Genomic DNA, 26,967 nt, shown 5'->3' on the forward strand with positions numbered 1-26,967 from the left:
AACAAGAAAAACAAGCAGGAAAGACAACAAAGCAGCACCATTTCAATGGTATATTGCTCTGTGTCAAGTCAGCTATGATTTGGCACAGGTTGTTGTTGGGAAAGTTGAAATAGCACATCTAACAAATTTATACTGTGAATTGAATGCAAGTCTTCATTTTAAATCACTATTTCAATACAGAACAACTGTTTCCACTGTTTCCTTATAGATGTATTAACATATGTGCAGTTTCTGTGTACATGCATGTATGTACAAATCCAGGACTTTTTTCTTTATCATGTATTAATTTCTACCCTCAGACTAGATGCAATAGTGCAAGGTTTATTTTGTATTGGACTTGCTGATAGCTTGTGTAATATTCATTTACTAGCTGTAGCTTAAAGTTACAGCTGCTTCCAATTTTACAGTTCAAAAGTTCAGTAGTTTACTTATTTTGCCAGATTTTCAATAAATATGTATTTGTCAAAAAGAAAAAAAATCATTTTACATTAATTGTTTTTGTGAATTGCAGGATGTCCAATATGCAGATATTGACCATATGGAAAGGCAACTGGACTTCACCATTGGCACACGCTTTGCTGGATTACCAGCTCTGATTAACAGATTAAAAGAAGAAGGAATGAGATTTATCATTATCCTGGTCAGTTTTGAATACTGCCTTTAAAATTTCAATATATCATTGCAGAATGAAGGATATATTCAACGGCATTTCTAAACTTGTTTTTTGAACATAAGGGTAAAAGTGTTTTTACTTGTAGGATCCAGCTATCTCTGGAAATGAAACCAATTATCCTACCTTCACAAGAGGTGTGCAGGATGATGTCTTCATAAAATGGCCCAATACCAATGACATCATATATTCCAAGGTACTGTTCTTAAAAAGCTGATGACAGTAGAGGCATGCTGTATCCAAGTGAGCAACATGTCAACCTAGACTTCAGTGCTCTGTAGCGGGAAAGTTTACTAATGGCATATTCATGCCGAGCTGTAAACGACACATTGCATAAATACTACAAAATGAATAGTTTTCAGTTTGTTTTGTCATTCACATAAGTATCAGGGAAGAATGGTTATATCTGTCTGTTGCTGATGCTCATAAATTCACTGTGGTTTGATTTTTTTAAAATGTCCTTTGTCCTATTAGGTCTGGCCATTTCTTCCCAATGTACAAGTAAATGAGTCACTGCCTGAGCAAACCCAAATACAGGTAAATGTTGATGTGATTTGGTTATGGACTCAAATATAGACGGCAAAGAACATTCATTATGGAATATAGTAGCAAACTAGTTGATAAATCTAGTGGGAGGAATAAGACAAGAAACGGTCTAGCATTCCTAACAGAGCCAAAAATGTTAGTGAACAAGTAATTTTTAAAAAATTATTATTATTTTTAAACAAATTCCAGCATTTAAACAGCGGGATGCTTTCAGTCCTGTATCTGTTTTGTTTTCCTCCTGTTTTTACAGATCTACGGAGCACATGCTGCTTTCCCAGATTTCTTCCGCAATTCCACAGTGGGGTGGTGGAAGAGAGAAATCCTGGAGTTCTACAACAATCCCACCAACCCCTCGAGAAGTGTCAAATTTGATGGCCTGTGGCTCGTAAGTGTAGAAGTGCACTTGATTTCTGGATTTTTTTTTTTAACTTCCAGACACTAGCAGAGAGCAACACATTTCACAGTATACATACTGCTATTGACGCTCAGAAGGTATCTTGTGTTAAATTGCCATTAAGTAAAATAAAAAACTAGGCTGGAGGGAAAGCAAGCGGAGTACCAGGCAGAACCTGAGCCCCCAGCCAAAGGCACCACTTGGACTCTAGGTTGTACACTTGCACAGTATATCATGGCTTTCTTCCTCCACCGTGACGCTGTTTGCAAAGGGGAAACAGAGCCCAGACTCGCTGTTCTTGCCCTGAAGCACTGTGAGGTTCCCTGCCCCTGCAGCATGACACTTGTGAACATGTCAAGAAAACACGGAACAGCAGGCTGGGATTACAGCTGCAAGGGCTTCTGAGGACTTTGTTGGTGCTGTTTGTTTGTAATTTAGAATTTAGTGTGTTTTGTAGGTTTAAAGCAAATACAGTCAGGTTTTGCTCTATGTTTTTAGGACATGAATGAACCTGCAGCTTTTCTGAATGGCGCCATTGATGGTTGTAGAAATGACCTCCTAAATATGCCACCATATATACCCTGTAAGTCTTAAAACAGTTTTGGGTCATTCTGGTTACTACGTTAATTTCTTATATGGTACATGTAGCATAAATGCCTAAAGTTAGGTGTATAAAACCAAAACTCTGAACTGAAAGTGACCTTTTTTTCCTGAGATTATGGGCACACTTCATCCCCATATTTCAGTGGGAACAGTAACTGTATGGCACTTTTTAAAAATAGTTATTTTCAGTTACTTGCTTACATATGGATTTTGATACCTATTTTAAATCTAAATGCTTTGCTTTAGGCATGGTAGAGAATGTAGTTCTCTGTTTCACAGGTTTTTAAGATGAATCATGCAATTAATTAAAAGTTCAGAAAATATCCTTGTGTCTCCTCTCATTACCATTTATCTGTACATCCAAATACTTGAAATACTTAGCTTTCCTAGCTTGGCTTTATTTAAGTACTGGTGTAAAGTAGGACAGTGTAAAGTATTATGAATTAGTAACTATTTATTAATGGTTTATTAGCATACTCCTGTTGCTTACTGTTGTCTTCAGTTATGAATAGTTTCTCAGGAATTGTCAGGAAGTTAATATTCAGACACAGGCCATACTCCAACACATCCATTTTTCTGTTTATATGGATGATATGACAGTGTTTACAAATATTTGCAATATCTTCTGAATTTGGAGATACTCTGTTTACTCTTTGAGCCTCTTCAGTATGAGCATCTGTAACTAAGCTATTAAAGCATTAACAGACCCAGATGCCTACATAAGAATATTAAAAATATTCCATTTTTGAAATGTTATTTTTATAATTATAAATAAATAAATGACAGTATACATGCTTAAAAGCAAGTGAATGCCAAAGAGATTGTGAAAATTAAGAACAAGTAACTCAAATCATTATTGAATGTTCATTATTAAAAATTAAATGGTTTTGTTCCCATTCTGTTTTTTTTTTTGTTCCCAATTCTGTTAGATTTGGGATACCAGTCAGATGGATTAACTGTCAAAACTCCATGCATGGAAGGTCAACAATATCTTCCAGATGGTACCCCAGTTAAACACTATGATGTCCACAGTCTTTATGGATGGTCACAAACAAAACCTACCCTAGAGTAAGTGAAGTCTGGATACTTTCTTGTTGTCTCCAAAATACGTAGCAAATTAATATGCTGTGTCTACATTCTTATGGCCAAAACTTTCATCAGTTTATTTAACATTCCTGAGAAATCTTTCTTTTTGTTCTAATATCTTTGATTCTTCAGTTCAGTTGGAAGTGGAGCTTCATTTTCAAAAGTTTGAGCAGCAGTGCTATGGCTCTTGCAGTTGGTATTATTTCAGCCACGTTACTGCTCAGTTAGCACAGTGGTCTCGCCTGTGGTGCAGGCAGAGTGGTGTGGATCTGAGCTGCTGGAAAGGGTGTGGAGGAGGTGAGGTGGATCTGCATGGGTCTGAGCTGAAGCTGTGCTTCCATGGTTTCACTGCAATAAATACCTTCTGCAATTGGAGCCAGCTAGAAGAAAAAAATGCACCCACTCATGCATGTCTACACCTGCAGCTGCACTTTTGCAAAGTCTTTATTTTGAGCTTACCAGCTTTAGAATCCCCTGACCTGAGCAGACACAATTTTCAAGGTACAATTTAAAGACCACTTACCCAAGTCTGGTACTGAAGAAACTTATGGTTCACCTAGCTGGGGAGCAATTCTTGGTATACCAGTTCTAAGGACTTCATCCATATAAATGTTGTGTTGTTCAAGATTAATTGCTGACCTGGATTATGAAATAAGATGGCCATGGTGCTATGCCTCACCTAGTTTAATTTGGAGGTAATTACTCACCACTGAGCATTTCCTTGTCCCAACACATTCAAACACAACCTGTTGCCTTTTCAGCGGAGATTTCTGTAATGAGACAGGCACCAAGGCCGTCCTGGGGCGATGCTCTGCATTGTAAATGAGAGCAGGCAATCCAAAGACACCGCCCGGGTATTCGTTCCCAAGGCAGAATGGAGAACAGGTCTGAACATTGTGATCGGCTGTTGGGAAAAGTAGTTACTCAATGATAGTCTCACGTAATTGCTATAAATAAAATATGAAATACTTTTCGTTTCTAGGTTTTGCTGGGATAGCCTGGTTTACACCTCATGTTGGTGTTGTTTTTGCCTTATGCCATACACCCGATGAGGGAAAATGAATCTAGTTTTTTAATAGTTGTTAGTTTAAGAAGGGCTCAAATGTTTCCTCTACTGAAAACAAATTTAGTAGTAGTGAGAAGGGGAAACAGTGACTTTTCAGATGCAAACCATGTGCATAAGGCTTTACTTTTAAGAATTTGTTTTCTTGGTTCCAAGGCTAACATCGTTATCTGTTCCTTACTGAAGAGTACCCCAGCCTGCTTTAGATAACGTCTGATCTCATGATGATATATCTGTGCTGTTTCATTTCCAATTCAATGAGTAAGCAAGGAACAGTGTTTCTTTATAGGTCTTAACGACCTTAAAGCCCTTGGTAACTTTGATATTACCATAAAGAAAGAAAATATCAAGGCTGCTTGAATTTTGGGCTGAGTGGATGTTGTATTTGGCAGCGTGCCATTGCAGCGCTGCCCGTCAACGCGGGAACGAAATTGCTGACAGGACAGGGAGGAATGTCTGATACCTCTGCTGTCAGCCAAACCACACGCCATTTGGGCATTGTAAGTAGACAGTAATTTAACACTGAGAGGAATATTACCATCTTTTCTGTGTATTAAGTATGAACTGAAATGTAGTGAAGGATTTCCTTCTGTTTTGAGAGGTACTGTAACAAGAATGACTACGAGAAACTGCACAGCTTCTACAGATACTATTGTACTTGAAATCTATAGAAAAATGGTAGCTTAAAAAGAAATAGATTTTATATATCAGCTCCCAATTTATTCTTTGGTACTAACTGATGGAGTACTTGTGCAGCTGAAGACATGTCGTAATAATAATTTATTCTAGTACTAAACCATTGAAACTGGAAGATGGTTTCTATAACTTAAAAGTGAACAACAATTTTTTATGTAACTTAATGTAATTTTGGTTCTCCAGCCATTAGATGGAGGGAGCTTCTGGATATTGGCTTAATGATACTCTTTCATAATGAGGCTTTTGCATAGACTTGAAAATACAGTGAATACCGTAATCGTTTGGAGGTAGCTTTGGGCTTTGTGACATGAGTAATTGCTTTTCATGGATACAGCTTTGGCTCATTGCTGGAGCAGAGAGCTGGCCCCTCGAGTCAGCCAAACGCTTGGGCCGTGCTCATCCTTGAGCAGTTCTATGCGCGGCACGCACACGCTTTCTTCACATTTGAAACTTCAGCTGCAATTTCCCAAGCCCTGTTGAAGTAGGGTAAACCAAGCAGAGGCTGAAAGTGTGTGATAGTACGTTACAAAGAAATAAAAGATACTAGAAAACTTACTGTTTGTCTTGGAAGAAACAATTCCAGCACATTGGTGATGTTTAATTACGACAGTAATATGACTTGTGTAGTTTTGCTCTAATTATAGTGTCACTAAAGCTGCAAATCCTATAGAAAAATAAATAAATAAATAGTGCCATATTGGAGCAGCGGTTTAAGCAATTATGTTTATATATATAAATATATAGGGAGATATGTATATTTGGGCAATGTGTTATTATTTTAGGCAAAGGAATTGTTCTAAGAAAGTGGAGCAGTGGTGCATCCATGCCAGTCGCATAGCATAGGCCAACAGCATGTGCTAGAGAGAAAGGTGCTCATATCCTTGGTGGAGCAACTCGGAAGCATAAATTCTCCTGAACTCAGGGGTTTTTATTTTTTTTTTTCCCTAAAGCTTACTTGATTGCCTTTGCAGGTACTTTGTGGCAATGGCCAAGGATTTATTTAAGAATATTAATTTTTTTTTTTAATTATTTGTGGAATGGGGTTAATTGCTGAATTGGTTCTCCATCCAGCTCATTCACACCCACACCTTGGGGGCCTCAGGAGCTATTCTCCAGAGTCACTGGCTAGCTGCAGTCTCCTTTCCAAACAGCTGTGATTCTTAGCAAGGCCATTGAGTTTTAGTACCAGAGCATCTTGAAAAGTCCATGGCAGTCCTTGCCTGCTGCTAGCAGTTTCCTTCTATTCCCCAAACCCATGTGCCTGTGTGTTTCCTGCCCTATAGGCATTTGAATATTTTATTGCCTATTTATTTTACGCATATTGGTAATTTTAAAGAGAATTACGTCCCACCATTCTCAAATGGTTACTAACCTCTGGTAGAAATCTCTTCTGCTTATGAGGAAGACAAATGTGATCACACCAAACAGTCAACTAATGCCAAGGTAGTCACAAACATTGGCAGGCACCCCTTAGCTCTGAGGCCTGTTACCTGCCCTGAGCAGAAAACGACTGATTTATTATGTTTGCTTCTAGACAAATCCATGTTGGTCATTTCATATTGTTATAATGTCATCTTGGTGTTTCTGAAGTGACAACACGTTCATGACTTTTACTTACTTTTTTTTTTCCCAATACCTTTTTGGCAACTAGAGTCCAACATTTCCTGGTACCTTTATATTTCCACTTATGATCTTTTTGGTATGAGCCATTCTAAATTATTTTCAACTGTTGCTGTAAGTTTTCAGGTACTTTAAGAAAGGAATGATGTGCCCTGGACCATGTCGTGGAGCCCTTAGAAAATGTGCAGCTTGGGCTACATTCATATTTTCCCACACAGTAATTAGTGTGAGCTGGAAATCTTTATTTTAGCACCTCCTTGTTTTGCCAGTTCTCTTTGCAGCTACAAGTTGGCTGACACTGCTGAGTTGCTGTGTGAATCATAGTGAATTGCTGTACAAGGCATGTCTGGATTGGATGCATGCATATTCCTGCATACAACAATGCTGCACTTTGCTATAAAAACATAAGCCCTTACGTTTATTTCCATAGAAGATCTTATGTAATAACTTCTCATGTAATGTTTCTTGTGTAATCGGGGGGTTTTTTTTGTCTATTTTTAATGTCAGCGGTTTGCAGAGTGCCACCAAGGAGCGTGGGATCATTATCACCCGTTCCACATATCCCAGTAGTGGAAGATGGGCAGGACACTGGCTCGGTGATAACACTGCAGCTTGGGATCAGCTAGCTAAATCTGTTATTGGTATGTAGAAGGAAAAGGATCTGTATTCAATTTACTGTGTGCAGTTATTTCTGTTCTTTCATTTACTTGTTTTTAGTATTTGTGTGTTTTTAGCTGAAATAAGCCCTTTAGATCAGCAACCAGAACTCATGGTCAATGTCTTTTTTACTTCTTCTTCTTTGCTTCTGCACCGAGTGCTGGGACCTCTTTTATTCCCTTGGGACCAGCCACCTTCCTGCCCTGTGGCCTACCACTCATTTCTTTCTTTGCTCGAGACCAACCAGCTCTCATTTGTTTCTGAAAAAGAAAAACATGACACATTAGAGAAATCACGGGGTTTGTCTTGAGTTGGCTTTTTTCTTCTCATTCAGCGTTACAATACATATTATCTATGCAACCAATAGCATACCAAAAAGAGAAAAAAAACCCAGGTAGTAACGTTGAATTATTTTTCCTTTCAGGTATGATGGAGTTCAGTCTCTTTGGAATATCTTATGTAAGCCAATGAGTTATTACCTTATATTTAATTATCTTGATGCTGTACATGATTTTATAGTATTCCAATTGGATAATTTTTTAAATTTCAGACGGGAGCCAATATCTGTGGCTTCTTCAAAGACTCGGAGTATGAGCTGTGTCTTCGCTGGATGCAGCTGGGCGCATTTTACCCGTACTCGAGGAATCACAATCAGAAAGGAACAAGGGTGAGTCGCAATTTTTCATGGTTGTTAATGGCTGGGCTTTTGCAACACACATGTAGGGTCCAGGCAGAACTTCGTACAAGCTGGCCTGCTTCAAAAAAAAATACTCCAAGCAAAATGGACAAGAAAAGATCATGCTTGGCCCTTTATCGAACAAAAATTTTCTGTCTTTATTTATGTGTAAGCTCTGCTGTAAGCCTCCCCCTCACCTGGGAGGTTTTATGCCCACAGAGGGGCTGCTCTGGGATTTGGGCCACTTGAAGGAAGCATGTTCTGAGTTTGCTGTGACTGAATCACACTCCTACATATTTTTCCCTGTGTGCCATTTTTATTTAAACACACTACCCCAGCAAGACTAAAATAGAGCGCTTTTATGGCAAACAGCCTTGAAGGAGCAAAGCTGACCTTGGTGCTCGCAGTCCTAATTGTCCATAATTAGACAACAAATGAGAAAATGGAACGGTGTAATAAGATTCTGGAGGAAGACACGGCAATTTCTGTGCTTTGCACAGTTGCCACCATCAGATACTGTACTTCTTTTAAGAGTAAAGGCCAATAATTGCCTAAATACAGGTCTGTGCTGGCTAAGGACTATATTGTAGAAAGCTGTAAAACAAGATAACTGGAAAAATAAAAAAAAAATGGAAACAGCACTTCTATTCCAGTTAAAGCTTCAGGTCTCACAGAGTAGAGCTATTTATATGGCATATATCTAATGGATTAAAGTCTCCTTTTCAAAAACTGCGTGCTTTATCTTGCAGCGGCACACCTTTTGATAGGACTTTTACACCCTTTAAAAATGCAGATTCAGGATTATCTTGTTGCTTCCAGTCTTACCCAATTTGCCAAGGTATTGATCAATACACTTAATAAAGTTTGGAAGTGCTCCCTGACACCAGTCATTAGAGCTTTGGTCTCTTCTTGCAAGTCCCCAGTGCTGCCCTGCAGAAAAGAGGGATAATAAATTATGTACATTGGGATATGTCACGCCCTGGGGACGCTTTGTGTTAAGCACTTTTTACACGGGTCTCCCCAGGTTTTTCTCACCTTCCCTCTTTCTAGTTCCCCTTTTAGGGCTGACAGTGATACTTACTGTTTTTAGTGTCACTTACCCCTTAATTGAAGAATAAATAAATGAAGGTGCTCTAGTTGGGTGGAGAAATTTCCACGGCTTTGTCTTGCTATGCTGATTTTGATGCACGTTTGGTAATTACTAATACTAATCGGTTATACGAAGTCTGGAGAGAAACATAAAATGAAAGAAAACAGATGCTAAATGTGAAGTCTCTTGCAGACATTAGCAAATTCTTTGACCTGTTCTTTGTTTTTTTGTTTTCTGGGGTTGGGTTTTTTTAGCTTATCTGAACAAAACAATACGGCTTGAGTAACAATGGTCTTTTCTCTTTCAGAGGCAAGATCCTGTTTCATGGAACTCAACATTTGAGGAGATTTCCAGGAACGTGCTGAACATAAGATACACCCTGTTACCCTATCTCTACACGTTAATGTATGACGCCCATGCCCATGGCAGCACGGTGATCCGCCCCATACTCCATGAGTATGTGTGACTCCTTGTTCTCCTTATCAGGAATTTCCACTAAAACTACTTAGTAATGATCCTCGTAACAATAAAATTTTATTTTATTTACAGTAATTTTTGTAAAAAAAAGCATCAGATGATTGACAATATGAGCTTTCAATACCATCTCGTTTGAACAGTGTTAATTTTCCACTTTCCACTATGCAAAATTGAATATTTGCTTATCTAGGAGCAATACTTAAAGCTCATCCTTAACCTATTTATGAGCAAGCCACAAAAAAGTTTCATCTGATTCTGGGCATACATAGAATCAAAAAAACAAATGTTGCAAAAGTAGCTGGAAAAAGAAGGAATTCTGCACAACAAATCATGAGAGTTTTGCAGGGAAAAATGGCTTCTTCTGTGTGTATCCTACCTGACATAGGGTATTTTTTTTTTTTTTAAATGTTGTTAGACACACAAAACCCTCTTTGTTCTTGGCCAGGAGGGGCAGTACTTGCAAAAGCTTTAACTCCTTTTATTAAAAGATGTGATCTAGTATTTATGTGCATTTCTTTGCTGAGGAACACTGAGTTGTTTGCATGTATTGAATTTTTTTTTCAAAGACACTGTCTAAAAAAAAATTGGTGTAAATTAGAAAGTGATTCCCAGTCTGTCCACTACCTAATCTTACTATTGCTAATACTGGCCAAGCACAACGGACCTTCTGAGTTTTGTGATCTAAATATATTGAAAAGTAAATGCAAAGAAACGTCAAAAAAGAAAGCTAAGTTATAACTTGCATTCCTCTAATGGTTTACATTCGGATCTTCATGCATTCCTGGCAAGCATTAATTGATCTATGAATTATTAATACTAGAATAAAGATGAGGAAATAGTAGATACTAGGAATACTAGATTCAGTTACTGGCAAAAATGTCTTAAAAAAGGAACACTTTGGAAAAGTTCAGCACCCAATGTCTAATCGTTATTGTCTCACCTTGCAGGTTTGTGGAAGACAGAACAACCTGGGAAATATATGAGCAGTTCCTTTGGGGACCTGCACTGCTCATCAGTCCTGTGATGCAACAGGTTACTTTTTTAAGCACTTATGAAAATATTAAAGTCATTTTAGCTAAGCTTCACTTTTGAATTTAAGGTACCTAAAACATGCATGTTTAATTCCAGAATGCTGTAACAGTGAATGCTTACTTCCCCAAAGCCCGCTGGTATGATTACTACACAGTAAGTAATTTTAAAAATTATATTTTATATGTCTTCTTCACAGTGCTGTTCAGACAGCAGCAGGGTGTGCTGAGAGTGGTGGTGTGTGTACCCTCTTTTACAAACCCCCTTTTACCAACTTGCACTCCGTATCAGTTCTTGGTGATGTAACATCTTAGCTGACAAAAAAATCCTTGATTCCTGTATAATAATGTATAATAATATAACCACAGTTAGGGTAAATTAAAAGGTGAAATAAAATCTTTAATTTGAAGTCCTTCCATTGAATCTTTTAACCCTCAAATACTATACATACTGTCTTTGTAAGGAATGCTGGAAGAGAGAAAGACAAAACAGGTTTAAACACATCATCTTTCACAGAAAATAAGAAAAGATTTGGTTATAGGAAGAGCAGGCATCAAAAATCACTTCATTAATCACAAGTTTGTATTTCACCTGACTGGCCCCTTTGGTTCAGCTGCTGTCACCTATCGTCAAGCCAGCCTTTTACAAACACATAATTTCAGACTTTCTCTTAAAAGTGTTGTGCAGTTACTCCTGCAAGTAACAACTCCTAATTAATTTGTCAAGAAAAAACCAATCATTTCATTCCGAAAAAAACCTGTAAAGTGAGAGCAATTCAGTAGAAGACTTTCTTACTTTTCATAAATAGGACGAAGACATTGGTTTGAGAGGGCAATTCAAACTTTTACCAGCTCCTTTGGAACATATCAACCTGCATATCCGGGGCGGATACATCCTTGCTTGGCAAAGACCGGCTAACAGAACTTTTTATAGGTAAGATTAACGCAAAAATTAAAATTTAGTTTCACACAATTACACATAAATACTACCAGTCCTCAGAGAAGCTACATATATGATAGCACTGGAGCTTCATGGCTGTGTTTTCTTTTTTGGTTTCCTCCTAATGGTGTCCTTTAAATTTAATAGTATGGGCCCAGGAAGATGACTATGGGAGATCAGTTGAGTGGCATACAGTACTTCTTGAAAAATCCTAACATTGATAAAACGAAATGTGATTAGCTGAGGAAATTGAGGAAGTATTATTTTGTTTTACATAGCCGAAAAAACCCAATGGGACTTACGGTGGCTTTGAATGACACTCTGTTTGCAGAAGGACAGCTTTATTGGGATGATGGGGTTCGCATTGGTATGTATGGTGCTTCTTGCCTTCATAAAATCCTTTTTTGCTGTGAGTATGGTTGAACACTGCAACAGGTTGCCCAGAGAAGCTGTGGAGCCTCCACCCTTGGAGGTATTCAAAGCCCAGATTAAAACAGACAAAACAAAACCCAAGGATATGAATTGAGGAGAGATGGAACAAATGACAGCAGTCCTTGAAAACCTTGAAAATGAAATAATGCTCAGTAGCTGCTTATGAGCTTTTCTGTCTGCAGTTTTTAACAATAATGTAGCTGTCAAAGTGGAAACTCCAAGCTGTAAGAAGCTGCATGGCTTTTAGCCATCGCTTTGGAAAAGAAGTGCTGGTGGTTGCTTCTGCCTTAGAAGTCCTCAGTGTCGCATGGGCTGTTCGAGGAGGAGCATTAGGAGCAGATGGAAATGATGGACTCTCGCCAAAACAATCACGTTTCCGGAGGACATATCTGAACATGCCTTCAGAGACAAAACTGAAGTAAAACCTTCATATTAGCACTATAGTATAATGATTTTTCCTGATTTAAACCACAGAATGGTATGATTTATAGAATTAGTATGTTGTAGACATGAAATTGTGCCCTGGATCTAAGGCAACACAGATAACAAAGATTTCTCCTCAGGCCTGTGGGAACCATAGCCATAGATTATGTGGGAAGCTTTAACCAATTTCCTCAACATTAATACATTTAAATCGCCTTCAGATAAGAGATACTTAAATGTCATTTATCCTTTCCATCCAGAGTGTGTTACCCACGTAATAACAATAAGCTATCACCTGAGATTACTGCAAGTAATGCAGAAGATGGTGTTATTTTGCCTAATGATGTGTAGGGATGTTTGCAGGGTGCTGCTGGCGTGTTTTGAGGTGCTTCTAATACACCACTGGAATTCAGAAATGATGGCTACGTTTGTGGAAGTCTGATGATAAATGAAATTAGCACAGATTACAAGGTGCATCTCACCAGCATGACTGTGATCTTTTTTCGTTGTTATAGAAAGGCAAGAAGCTACAATGCCCATGATTATCAGCACTACTCTGAGTGCATTTAGTGCTGAGTAATAGGACTGCTCAAATATACACCAGTGATTTCAAAGAAGCATCAATGTCTATCATGGCCATGTGTAATTGGACAGTGAACAGAGGTGGATGTGGGAAACGACTCCCATGCTTTCTTCAGTGCTGGTCGTAACACCCTTGATCTTCCTAATGCTGTTTCTTTGCCGCCTTTTGTATTTTACCTCTAAAATGTTCTCATTTTGTCCTTATTTAAAGAGCATGCAGGTCTATAATGAAGGTATTTTATGTCTAAAAGCATATGTCTTCTGGAAATACAGAACTTTATTTATGTCTAGCTAGACATACCATATATTTGTGTATGTATAGTATATGGACACAATTATTAAATGGAAAATTTTAATAATGTGTTAGCTAAGGTGAATAGTGAATATATTTTATTCTTTCTTTTTAACAGATGCATATGAAGATGGTGTGTATCTGCTAACATCATTTACTGCTAATCAGGTATGTAATGTTATCTCACAGTTTCTGAGCAATCACTTTAGGTGATCATTATCATACTATTAACTATAGTTATTTTAATTTGGGACTTCCTAATGTCTACGTATCCTCCCCTAACATTAATTTGTGCTCATCCTTGAATAGATTACAACTAATATGATTAAACTGTGTTAAGAAAACTTTAAGAATGATTCTGAAGATACCAATTTCAACATATTGTTAAATAGGGTGTACGTTTATGGCATTGTAATTTCTGACATAATTCTGAAAGTACAAGTTTATTTCATAAATGAATGAAAGCACATATCAATGCAGACCATCTGGAGCATGTTGATGGGTCAGAAGAACCATGTGGAGAAAACCGGCCCTTGCTGGTGAGAAGGGATATGGAGGTTGCAGACAGGAAGCTTTAAGGACAAAAGGTGTTGACCCTGGCTTACAGCTAAAGAGAAATACCTCTGCCGAGCAACGAATTTGGGTTTCTTCTCAAGAATGAGCACTTGAAATTGTTCCTAATCCATTTTGCACATTCAGGGTCCTCTTTGCTGTTCTGTACCTTGTTGTCCAAGCTACGTCGCTGCTCCAGAAAGAAAGAAAAGTTCATGGAGCCAGAAGGAGGGCATTTCTGTTAGTAGTGCATTTGCCCCTACTCATTGTAGAACGTATTTATGTGTGCAATGTTACTTCTGGGAGGAAGCAGCCGAATACACAGTCACTGGCAACCACAAAATAAACAAATCTCTAAAATGGCAAAGGGCGGGGAACAGGACCCGCCTCATTTATGAGCTCTACTTGTGCTCTCCCATCGATGACAAACCAGAGATATGTTTGTGGTTATGAGTCATAAACTTGAGTCCCAGTTTTCCAGGCATGCTAGGATGTGTTCATTGCCCCCATTCTTTAGACCCCATTCCTTTTCCTTTCAGAATGTTTTAGGTATCACAGTTTTGCATCGTGGTTACACTGATCCAAACAACTTAATGTTTACTGAAATTAAAGTCCTGGGTGTGCCCACCAGCGTTAAGCAGGTGACCATATCACAGAATGGCAGGTCAATCTCATCGTCTCACACCGTGGACTACAATAACGCCAAAAAGGTGAGATACCATTTGCAGAGTAATGCCACCTTCACCACTGCATATGTGCTCTTAAACCTTTGGAGATTCAGCTCTCAGTTGTAATACCATCTTCAAAATATATTTCAGCAAGATACATAAGCTACTGTCAGGTTATGATTACCTAATACACTGTTTAATGTCTAGTAAATATTGTGCAGTGTGTGGTAGAGCTTTTAAGCGTAGAAATCACTGTTGAGGAACCCAAACTGCTTCTGACTGGAAAAGTGTTGGGTTTTGTTTTGTGCTTGGCTTCCACTCTTCCTGACAGTTTACTTGCAATCTGTGAGACCTGAAGGAAGGAAAAGCAGCCATAAGTATTTTGATAGTCTCTACATGACCCCATTGTTGTCAGTCTTGTGTGACAACATTTTAATTTCCCAGCCTTGTTTGCCTACCATCATTTCTTACTCTGTCATATCACATTCTGGCTGTAGGCATTGCAGCACAGCTTTCCTACAGGTACAACTCAAATCCCACTTCTTCTAAAGTTATCGGCATGCCTTCCACCAGCTTCAGAACACCAGGGTTTCCATCTGGATGGGTTTTGCCTGTCCAGGGCATTCCTGGCTCCCCCCTCCCCGGACAATCTAGTCAAGCACTCCTAAAGGCAGCTGCAATTGGTGTGTGTAACTGTATTGCCATGCGAGACGGCACTCCTATGGAGCTTTTTCCAATGTGAACGGAAGTGCTGAGATGTTCAGTCTTGCCAATTTTCTGGTGGAGGGAGACTGCCTAACCTCTTCTGTTCCTGGCATCTTACTATCCTTCCTTTGAAATTCAGTATTCTGTTAAGTCTTAGCTCTTTCACTCTTTCATGGAAGGCCAGAACTATATAAGTTTTGTACATAATCAAAAAAGGTGAATTAAAAATGTAAAAGAGAATGGAAATATTTCATTCTGCTGTTGCCTTTCCAACGGAAAAAAGGGAATTCATATGCACAGTTGAATTACAATGTGTTCCAAGTTTTGCTGCCTTTTTAAAACTCCTCTTTCTTTTTTTTTTTTTTTTTTTTTTTAAGTAAAAGGAACCACAGTTCTAAAAGAACCTCTGAATGAAGGGATCAGAGCCTCATGATCAGACATCCCAAATCTATGCTGGTTAAACTATATTTATAATGATACAAACACAAAAGTAAAGAAAGAGGAATGAATTTTTGTAACCTAAGATGAGAAGCCACTATATTCTCTATTGAACAAAGATAATGCAGTGGATCTTCAGGGCAGAGTTACTAATTGTTCATTTTGTCTGTTGGTTTTTTTCCCCCACAGCTCCTGATAATCACCAAGCTTCAACTGGAATTGGGCAAAGACTACACTGTGCAATGGAGCTAAAATGCCTGCATAATAACATTGGCCATACTGCTGGATGTTCTCATTGTTTCAAAATTAGCTTTCAATTTTTCAATTTTCAAAGTCCCTCTTTGTCATCTTAGAATACTTTTTACTATAAAACTATACTAGTTACAGTCAGCTCATATTAAGGTATTATGTGTATAAAGCAGTCACATTTCAGTATTGTTGAAGGTTACAAGATCTCTAGGTGATGCAAAATCTGTATTTTAGGCAGGGTGGCACTTCAGTGTAACTTCATCCTTCAGAAACGAGAACTGAATGTAAAACTCCAGGTTTTCTCAGAGTAGAGTTTCTGGCTGACTTCATGCATGCCAAATTTTGTAAAAAAAAAATACAGCTGGTGTTACCTGCATGTATTTGGGGCCATAATTCTGCCTATATTTAACTTTAATCTTAATTGTAATTATGTCTACGTAAGTCACTACTATGGAAAAGAATTTAAGGCCAGACAAAGTAGAACTAAATGTTTTCAGATTACTGATTTAGCATGAAATGATGTTTCAAGTGGTTGAGCTATAAAATAATAAGATACTTCCAAAAGTCATTTGAAGGGAGTTTTTTGTATGACTTCTTTAGCCAGACATTTGTGTTCCCCCCGTGTTGATCTAAAGTTGTAAAATTAAACCTCTAAGTTAACTAATGGCTGTTGGTCTCTGAGTGTTTATTTCACTGAAGGAAATGTTGTTGTACGCTTACTATAATATTAATTCATGTTAAAGACTCTTTGTATCCCAAGAGCACAGCATATGTGATCTAAACAGATTGATAAAACATGTTTACAATTAAATTTGATCACTGCTGTCAGAGGTAGTAGTAATCTCTAGTGACTGTGCTTAAAATTCATTTTAAGGATTCTCTCTGCTTTCAGATTTTGTAGTAATGTTGTAAGTAGCCAACATCTCATAGGTGGGTCAGTGTAATTATAGGGCTGAAATTACTGAAACTTCCCTGTAAAATAATAATGAAACTGGCAATCCAGAGAAAATGATCATTTAATACTGAAGTTACCATTTTGACAAACATTTTTGTCTGAAGGAACAAAAACCAAACCCCCTCTGTTTCTCCAGAGCCATGATGACCAGCTACGTAAGTAAGCAGCTGCAATGACATGTCCCATGGCTGCAGAGAGGGGAGGCGCAGGTTGCCGAGCCTTAGACCTGTTCCTTCTCACGTCATGTCCTACCACTTTGCATCACCTCCTGCAGCTTGTACAAGCACGTGCAGCCCAGCAGAGCCTGGCCCACAGCTCGCTTCTGAAATACCTGTGCAGCATCGCTGTCCTTAGCTGGACACCAAAGAAGCTAACAATGTGAGCAACAGCAAACATACTACTTGAGGGTAGGACTATCACGCTCTGTGTAGTTTGACTTCCTAGCACTTAAAAAACATTACTTGTAAAATAGCATAACAAGACCCCGAAGTGTTGGATTACCCAGCACGTAATCCTGCTGCCCATTGCACCAGAGTGTTCTCACTGAAGGTACTACATCTTCCCTGAAAGCCATAAAGTTCTGCTTTCGTTATACTTTTTCTGAATTTTATTGGCTGTTGTCCTGGGCATTCTTAAAAAATAAATTCAAAGAAAACAGTACTTGTGAAAAGTCATAAATTTGATTGGTGTAGTAAAAGTTTCAGCTAAACTTTTCCTAGTATTAAAATACCAGAGATACATTATGAATAGCATATTGTTGTGGGTTAGCCCTGGTAGGCAGCTAAATGGTGTCAAAGAGCCAACAGGCTGCTGGAAATGAGGAGGGTGCATTCCAAACACCGCCCCGCACGCCTCCCTGTCTGGAACCGGGACTGGGCACGGCCAGCGGCAGGATGCTGGGTGCCGTAGCTCGTACCCATTTTGCACCTGCATCATCATTTGGGTGCCAAAGAAAAGGAAAGCTCGCTTCTTGCAGTTTTAATTCTTTAATAAACTGGAAGTTTAACTTTGACCATTTTCAGCAGGGTTCTTCATGTCATATATATACAGCTGAACTCGACTTTGATATAGAAAGGTTGATTGATTGAGAGAGGGAGTGCGTGTGTATTTATACATAGGTGTATATATACATATGAGCATTTTATATACACATATATACATCATTATACACATAGATATACATCCTATATGCATGTATATGAATATATACACTTGCATATGTAAATGCATGTAGTTTATTTCATCACTACTAAGTGGTGTTCCTCTTTATCGAAGCTTTTTAAAAAATTTTAATAATGTTCAGGTTTCAGGGGAACTATACCAGAGAACAGCCAGATGCAAACAAGACCTTATGGGTATACTCTTTTTTCTTGAAAACATGTTCAGGTTTTAAGTAGCTCATCCCAGAGCTGATGCAAACCTCATGGGAATCAGTGAGTTTCTTTCTGTGGACTCTGGATCGACTCCTGAAAGATTAGGTCTGTTTTTTAAAACCTGTGCCTCCTGCCCCTGGCATGGGTCCCAGCACGGGTCCAGCTTCATTTACCAGAGCAAAAATGACCCTTGAATCCGTTGTTGCAGACGAAGAACACAGCCTGGAGATTAAATCAAGGTCAAGTAACAGGTTAATGAACTTTATGAAACTGTCTCTCCTAGCTGTGTAATTAGAAGCTGGAATCAAACACGGACTTTGGCACTCAGTTGCTCTAACTTCAACATGCAAAAGACTTGGGAAACTTAGTAACGTACAGAAATTGCACTTAAAAGCTAATGGTGGTTGAGATCCCTCCAGCTTTGGCGAACGTACTTCTGCAAGAGGAACTAAGGTGAGTGTTATTGCTATGAGAGCAGCAGATACAGAGAGAATGCCCGATGAGTACCCCTCCAGATGACAGCTTTTCCAGTCCTAGCAGACAGATAATCTCAACTGTTTTAAAGAAAATCAAGTATTGCTTTATCCACATAACGAATAGTTAATGTTGTGGTTATTTATCGCTGCACCAGCGAAGGTGCTCTACAAGCCTGAGCTGTGCTCCAGCTCCCCTGATTAGCCTGAGCACAGGCCACCGGCCAGCCAGCGACGGGACTGATGGAGGCCAGGTCCATAACCACCACAGATCGAGAGGAAATTACATTTCCAGTGACAGGTAGCACGACCTTCAATACCTCGCAGCACAGAAGCATTTCATATCCAATTATTATTAATTCATCAGCCAGCCAGGCAACTGCAGTGTTTGCCCTTGCGCACCAAGCCCACACAGCTTACTTGAAGGAAACTGTGCTCTGACAAAATGTGGCACGTTGGCATGTTCGGGTTTTATGGCCAGGGTGGGATTTTTTGGTGAACTCCTACCTGGCCTCTGTGTCCACTGCTAAATGCTACTTTCGGTCTTAAAGAGAGAGACAGCAGAGAAACTGCAAAATTGGGTTTTCATTTCACTCCTTTCCCTTCCTTTTTCTCAGATAGCCAGTGTATCAGACCTCTCCGCAGTCTCCTCCACAATTTATTCGTTTATCTTTGTATTTTAAATACAGTTACGTGGTTGTAGCAGTGTGTAGTGTTCAGATCTAATTACCTTCCTCATGCTTGGGAAGTGGAAGGATCCAAGAATCCTTCAGTAATACAACTCATGAAGCACAATCCTGGAGATAGCTGGGAGCTTTCTTTCTAGCAACCATGACGTGATGAGCACTATCGAGGTGACAGCTCTGTAAATTACATCCTTGCCAGATGAGTAGCTGGAGGACATTTTTAGAGGAGGCCCTGGAATAACGAGAGGGTGATTTACCTTAAACAGATTCTGACTCAAAAACCCATGGAGATGACAATGAAATACCAGTGTTTCCAGGATGCTTCTGGGTCAGAACCCAGATCTACAGGCTGCAGGGTTAATTCCTGCAGTATCACACCTGGTATTACTGCTATCTGGGAAGATGACAGAAGATACAGATCTCAGTGATAGCTTTGTTATAGCATATGCTCTATAAATAGTGGATTTTATAACTATTTCTGTTCTCATGCACTAAAATGTAGTTGGGATGCTCACATTTTTTTGCCTTTTGGAAGATGCTGCCATGTGATGTCCTTCCTCCCATCTCATGTTGTGGCTGAGGATATCAGCAGTGAGCTAGCTGTTCAATACAAGGTCTCACCCCTCAGTTTATTCACAGAATCACAGCATCATAAAGGTTGGAAAAGACCTTTAAGATCATCAGGTCAAACCATCAATCCAACACCACCATGCCCACTAAACCATGTCCTGAAGTGTCATCTCTACATATTTTTTGAACACTTCCAGTGATGGTGACTCCACCACCTCCCTGGGCAGCCTGGGCCAATGCTTGACCACCCTCTCCGTAAAGAAATTTTTCCTAATATCCCATCTAAACCTCCCCTGGCACAACTTGAGGCCATTTCCTCTCGTCCTATCACTAGTTAGCTGGGAGAATAGGCCAACTCCCACCTCACTACAACCCCTTTCAGGTAGTTGTAGAGAGCAATGATGTCTCCCCTCAGCCTCCTCTTCTCCAGACTGAACACCCCCAGTTCCCTCAGTCGCCCCTCATCAGACTTGTGCTCCAGCCCCCTCACCAGCTCCGTTGCCCGTCTCTGGACACGCTCCAGCACCTCCATGTCCTCGTAGTGAGGAGCCCAACACTGAACACAGGATTTGAGGTGCGGCCTCACCAGGGCCGAGTCCAGGGCCACGATCACTTCCCTACTCCTGCTGGCCACAGTGTTGCTGATACAGGCCAGGATGCTGTTGGCCTTCTTGGCCACCTGGGCACACTGCTGGCTCATGTGCAGCCGGCTGCCAACCAGCACCCCCAGGTCCTTTTCTGCCGGGCAGCTCTCCAGCCACTCCTCCCCAAGCCTGTAGCGTTGCGTGGGGTTGTTGTGGCCGAAGTGCAGGACCCTGCACTTGGCCTTATTAAACCTCATACAGTTGGCCTCTGCCCATCGATCCAGCCTGTCCAGATCCCTCTGCAGAACCTTCCTGCTCTCCAGCAGATCAACACTCCCACCCAACTTGGTGTCATCTGCAAACTTACTGAGGGAGCACTCGATCCCCTCATTCAGATCATCGATAAAGATATTGAACAAGACCAGACATTACTCCATGAAACTACTGCATTTTGAAAGCAGCTCTTTCAAAGTTGAAAAGATGTGCCCACTTATGCCATCTTACAGGAAAACTACCACTAATTGGTGTGGGAAATTATAAAGAATCAGCTCACATTTGCCTTCAGCGTGACTCCAAAGGGTTTCCAAACGATACACGCGCTTACTCTGAAGGACTTCTCTCGGGTACAACCTACACGAGTGCGTTGATGGGCTGTCTGGGGCTAGAATACCTCTGTTGAACAGGAGCAGGCATCGTTGTACTAAAGAGACATTGATGGCCCTGAAATTACTATTCCTCTAATGTAAAAGACAAAACCGTGTCACGCTTGGCTGTGCTTGCTCTAATGAAGCTGCCACACACGCGCAGTTAATTGGATTTTTCCTAGGAGCCTGGGGGTTGCTGGATGGCAACATCTGGCAACATGGTGGGAGCGTGGTCTTGGCTTGTGAAAAGTCAGTGGTTTCCCCACCCCGGGGCGGATTTCTCAAACGTCTCCACTGCTGCGGCACAAGGAACTGGCCTCTGCCTCCCCTTTGGGACGAGGAGCCCTTCCTGCCTTCCTCACATTTTATTCTCTCGAGGTGGCGAGCAAACTAGCATGGTCCTATGTTTTAAAGTTTCTCCCAACTCCAGCGACAGGCAACTAAGAGAAACATTTTTATTCTATTTTATAAAAATTGGAGGGTTTTTGATTAACTTCTTGGGTTTTCTGGAGCGGAAACAGGAATTTTACTAAGCTACACCCGTAAAGAAGAGATTGTACATTCTGCTTTACATTTGCTGAAAGTACTGATCTCACGTTGTTCTGAGGATTCAGTCAAGCCTGATGGTGTTTTCGCTGTTGTTAGTATATGAATACATTGCAATATGAATTGTTACGAATTTTTGAATGATGATGAATGGAAATTGAAACTTTAAAAATTAATCCAATGGGACTTAACACATCAAATTATCCTACGTGGAAAGGTTAAGTGTTTAAATACATATTTGATAGATGCTACTTATATATAATTAATAAATGCATGTATAAGTGTATATAGTTACATACATATACTATATATATTCTTTAAATTATTGGTATTTTAAATTCTATTCTGTAAAATAAGATTTTTTTAAACATTATATGGTTATTCTCAAATTCAGAGTCTTTCAGTTGAATTTTTAATGCATATGAGGCATTATGCACATGATTATAATTATGTAATAAGCAATTTAGAATTGCTCTCTGACCAGTGGTTCCCCTTTAATAATCTCATGAGACCTTTCAGGCGGATATAGTGCACTGTTTACTCCCACTGCTATAAACCCTACATTCAGGGTCAGGCCATAAAGCAGCTGATGCTAATATATTCCAGCTATTTTAAAAAATTAAAGCAATTTGCATTGAGCCCTTGGTGCAGGAAAGGCAAATAAAAGTGACATTCATCCAGGAGGGCCAAAAGGTATTTGGTAAAAACATTATTTACCATAAATTGACTCTTAAAAATACCATGGGGATGGAGGAGGGCAAAGAATCTGCTCTAGATGAGTCCCTCCAGGACCGTGGCTTTCTTCGCTGGCATGGGAAGAGTTGAGCTGGAGGATCTGCCGTGTAACATAGAAAATGTTCAACTTCTACGCAGATCTGGATATCCAAACCTGGGGCTAGTCGGGACACAGCTGGGGGAGTTGGAATTACATCGGATGTGTACAGCAGCTGGTCCAACAGCCTTCCAATTCCCTCCATTTGGGGATCGCTTCTGTACGAGGTGTCACGAGGACAGTTCAATTCACTCTTAAACAGACGCTTAAAAAAAAAAAATCTCTTATCTGGTTTTGATATTTGGGCAAAAGTCTAGGACTGAGGAGCACAATCCAACGTTTTGAATCCAGAAGAGCTGCTACCTGCAAGTTACAGAATTTTGGTGGCTTGTGTTATTTTCTGATGAATATGAATGTAATGGAGAGTGACACACTGACTCGCGATTGTAATGTTTGCCATGAAGCCAGCAAATGGAAATCTGAGGGAGTTGGGCTCTTTCTCAAGCCCAATCATTTCGCTTTGTTCATTTTGTTATTGCTTTCACTAACCTATTTAATTCTATTGGTTATTATTTTTAACAGGCTCAAGAGAAAATAAGCAGCATCTCTTAAACATATTTACAGTCAGATATATATATAATACACGTTACCTGTAGCGACACTTTCTGCCTCCAACTCAGCACATTCATTTCAGATAACAGCGGCAACATCTCTTTTCTCCTCTCTGTTGTCTCTTATTTGATCTACACAATTCCTCGCGACATCCCGACACCTACATCTTCTCATTTGTGCTGGGGCGTTTGCATTAGAACAGGCAGAAGAAACAGCTCCAGGAGGATCTGTCCTGCTCAGAAACGCAGCTGGGTTTGCTGTTCAGTTGCGGGATTAACGAGCTCTGCTCCCTCCCCGTTGCCTCTTGCCGGGGATGAGCGGTGCCGAGCAGGGACTCGGCCAGCATCGCTCACCCAGACGTTGCCGAAGGGTGAAGTTAATCAGAGACAGGTACAGGGAAAGGTTTTCCTCCTGTATTAACACCACTAAATAATATCTCCTTGGGTAACAACGTTATAGCAGTGTTTGCCAACCCCTAGGAGAAATAACAACGCTCATTAAAATGATTCTCTAGCACCTCGCAGTGAGTTCAGAAACTGCCTTTGATGCACACGTAATCCGCCGTTTCTGCGGTACGGGAAAGGCTGCGCGCCTGCGGTGCTCCTATTTTTTCCTGCCTCTTGGCTTGAGACAGGTTCTGATTGCTGGCTTGGGACAGCAGCAGACTCTGAATTCCTCACACCCACGACTTCGGGCTGCAGGGTTGGGTATTTTTCTGTTGCCCATTGATGATTCATTCTTTTAAAAAAGGAGAACAGTCCGTGGGCGACTCTAAGTGGAGACCCTTCGCTGGCAAGCAATGGGAGAGCTTTCCCCTCTCCTCCTGGCCCGTCTCAGCCCCGCTACCTCTTCTTTCCAACTGCCGGTGGTCCCCTGCAGCTCCGCTCCCACCCCTCGTCCCCCCGGCTGCGGGGTCCCCCGTATCCCCCCACCTCTGCGGAGAGCGAGAGTGGAACACCGGTTCGGTGTTGGGCAGACGCCGCGTGTCGGGACGCACCGGGCAGCCCCGTCCCGGGGCCGGCAAAGCCCCGACGTCCAAAGTCTAAACCACAGCCAAACGCTTTCTTACAGCAGGGTGTCAGTCAAAGGTTTTTCTGATGTTTCAGAATTACACGTTTCCCCTGTATTAAATAACGAATGAAAGGAAAACAAAATTTCCCGTGCTGCATATACAAGCTCTCAGACTAATTTGTTGCTCTCCAGCATTCCCGGACTCATTTTCTGTGGCGGCAGGCAGTGATGCTCGGGAAGCATGTTTTGTTATTTTTCATACCGGGCGGCTCTTGCTTCCTCTACAAGTTTCCATCTGATTCCTTTAATGAAATACCTCTCACAATTGAGCTAATCTCTCCCTCAGCTCCTCCCTTTCTCATTTTCACTGCCAGCCTTTGCCTTCTGTTCAGCGCTCAGCGCTGCTATCAGGCTTGAGAAAATGCTTTTACGGGTTCTACCTATTCCATCTCTAACTTTAGAAAACGAAATATTTTCATGCCACCTCTACACCCTGCGATTTTAAATGGATCTAATCGGTTCTGCCCTCTACCTTTTATATCTAGAAACATTTTCAAATGAAAATTGAGATATCCCATCCTCCAGTGATAGCCTAATCTCTCACTCTCTTCCCATATAACGTTTCAAGCAATAAAACCCAAAGTTTGCCTGACTTTGAGAACTTACCTACAGCACAAAAACCTTTTCCAAGAGTTTTAATTGAAGCTAAACATCTATTTAGGTTACAGTGTTCTATCTTTAACTTGAATAGAGTAATTTCTTTTCTTGTATTTAACCTTTGATCAGCTAGCTAACTTTGAACTCTTGGATAACTACCTCCTCCTTGTTATCCTTGTCCCATTTCTCCCGCAACTCTTGTGTAACTGCACCTTATAAATCAAAATAGAATTCTCTTTGGTGAAATAACTTTTTTTTTTTCCATAGGGATGATTTCAGTGACTTTGTCCTTTTGTTTTTTGATATAACCACTATAGAGATCTGGGATATAATACTGTAGGATGTTTGTACAGTTTTAAATTAAAGTTAGTTTTGAAAAAAAAAACCCCAAAAAACCAACCCAAAAAAACCCCTGAATCTAATATCGCTATTCCAGTGTACATCTGAAAAGTCAACTTGTCTATGATGGACTTTGCCCAGCCTACCCCATGGTCACTGACCGGACCCACCTGCCTCCTCCATGCCCCCATCGCCCGCAGAGATCGCCCACAGCTGGAAAGCCACCCCGCTCGGCAGGACGCTGGGCAGCGGGCAGGAGGGATCGCGCCCTCCCGGGAGCGGAGCGAGCCAGCGTCCCGCTACCGCCTCTGCTGTGGGTTACTGCCGCCGGGCGACAGACCCCCTCAGGATGCTCCGCTTCCCTGCGAGGATTCAGAAACCTCAAGATAAAATAAATCAGCAATGACGACTAAAAAGAAAATGAGGACATACTGTTTAATTTGATTAGCACTTTTTTCAGAATTACGCCTGCTTGTGTCTCTCTTTTCCGCCTCCCTCTGATCACGCAAACAGTCCCTGGTGATGCGGGAGGGGAACAAGTGTCTTAGCACTTACAGAGAGCTTCTGCCAACAGATCCTAAACATTCCATTTCGGAATATGTATACTTGCAAATATATCGTCAAATCCTCCATGTTTATGGTATCACTCAAAAGAACATATGGTTACAGAAATAATAGTAATTTTTTAAAAAATCCCATAAATCAAAAATTAACATGTTAAAAACTGTGGTATGGTCTGAATTTTTTTAATATCAGCGCTGCATGACTTTGAATGTTCTAAATTATTAATTACCTTGTTTGAAGTGCTTGCATTAAATGATTTCTTACTTCAGGACAGATGCAGGTAACAATCTTCCTTATTAATACTTGTCTCCAAATGGATTCAGAACAGAGAGTTGAATTTCTGTATTCATAATGTATAAACTAGTAAACAGCAATTTCTTTTTCTCCAAATAGTCTCAAACTATACAGATCTGAGCGATATATAATTCATATGGCACTTGCAGACTTGGAGCACATATAAAGGGTTTTTTTAAATTTTTATTTTAAAATATCCTTTTTCATCACACATCCCATCCCATTTCTTTCACTGTCATATCCCAAATGAAGAGTAAATATTTTCTTACCTAGTGTGCATATAGAAAGAAGTGAAAAAGTGATTATAAAATTACTCATGAATCTTTCCGCATCGGGATTCATCTAGGAAAATCAGAGAGTAGAGTTGCACGTAAGGGCAAGATACCTGGAAGGATGGAAAGACCTGAAATGAAGCCGCTGACTAGAGTCTCGGTTCACGGCGTATTTTGGCACTGAGCCTGTAACAGGCAAGGCTACATATTCTTTTTTAAAACATACACTGAATACAGCTGGAGATACCACCATTCATTCCCTCTGTAGGCGTCTTCCTTTTCTCCCACTGACATGAACGTGCCTCAGCCTATGGGACACTCCCAAGGACAAGTTATTCCCTGTGCGTTTCTCCATTAACTGCAGCATTAACACACAGATCTTACTTCAAAGTCTCCAAACTTTGCAACGGGAACACGGAGAAAAAGTTCTGCTGCTGAAATAACCCAAAGGTTTGGTTCATTTTGAGAGCTGTTTCTCCATAGATTAACCTCATTTTCCCTCTATTCAGTGGGAAGTTCACCAGAAAACCATGACATTAATGAATGACAGTGCTGGAGCCGGCCTCGGGGTGAGGCTGGTTGCCACCGAGGAAGGGTGTGCTGGTTCCTCACTGTCGGGGTTCCCGGGGATGCTCAGCTTCTTGCAGGCTCTCTCCGTCTCGCCATGTTCTGCATGGCAACACCTAGCAAACAAGGCAAAAAGAAAGGGTTTTAACAAAATAATCTGA

General features: G+C 40.4%; 1 protein-coding gene across 1 annotated transcript in view; it reads left to right on the forward strand.

Annotated features, from left to right (window-relative positions):
- The window catches only part of SI (sucrase-isomaltase), a gene marked incomplete at its 3' end in the record, with an annotated part of 53,117 nt that extends 37,227 nt beyond the window's left edge, over positions 1-15,890 (forward strand). The window contains exons 30-46 of the mRNA XM_082003742.1: positions 512-640; positions 759-866; positions 1,145-1,207; positions 1,467-1,601; positions 2,109-2,193; positions 3,143-3,281; positions 7,186-7,319; positions 7,760-7,794; positions 7,886-8,002; positions 9,409-9,557; positions 10,526-10,610; positions 10,707-10,763; positions 11,416-11,540; positions 11,825-11,913; positions 13,394-13,443; positions 14,367-14,537; positions 15,828-15,890. Of these exons, the coding sequence (XP_081859868.1) occupies positions 512-640; positions 759-866; positions 1,145-1,207; positions 1,467-1,601; positions 2,109-2,193; positions 3,143-3,281; positions 7,186-7,319; positions 7,760-7,794; positions 7,886-8,002; positions 9,409-9,557; positions 10,526-10,610; positions 10,707-10,763; positions 11,416-11,540; positions 11,825-11,913; positions 13,394-13,443; positions 14,367-14,537; positions 15,828-15,890 (1,734 nt within the window). The remainder of the gene's footprint in view (positions 1-511; positions 641-758; positions 867-1,144; positions 1,208-1,466; positions 1,602-2,108; positions 2,194-3,142; positions 3,282-7,185; positions 7,320-7,759; positions 7,795-7,885; positions 8,003-9,408; positions 9,558-10,525; positions 10,611-10,706; positions 10,764-11,415; positions 11,541-11,824; positions 11,914-13,393; positions 13,444-14,366; positions 14,538-15,827) is intronic.
- Between the last annotated feature and the right edge of the window lie 11,077 nt (positions 15,891-26,967).

Source organism: Phaethon aethereus (assembly GCF_964289735.1).
Source record: "Phaethon aethereus genome assembly, chromosome: 9".
Taxonomy (NCBI): Eukaryota; Metazoa; Chordata; class Aves; order Phaethontiformes; family Phaethontidae; genus Phaethon; species Phaethon aethereus.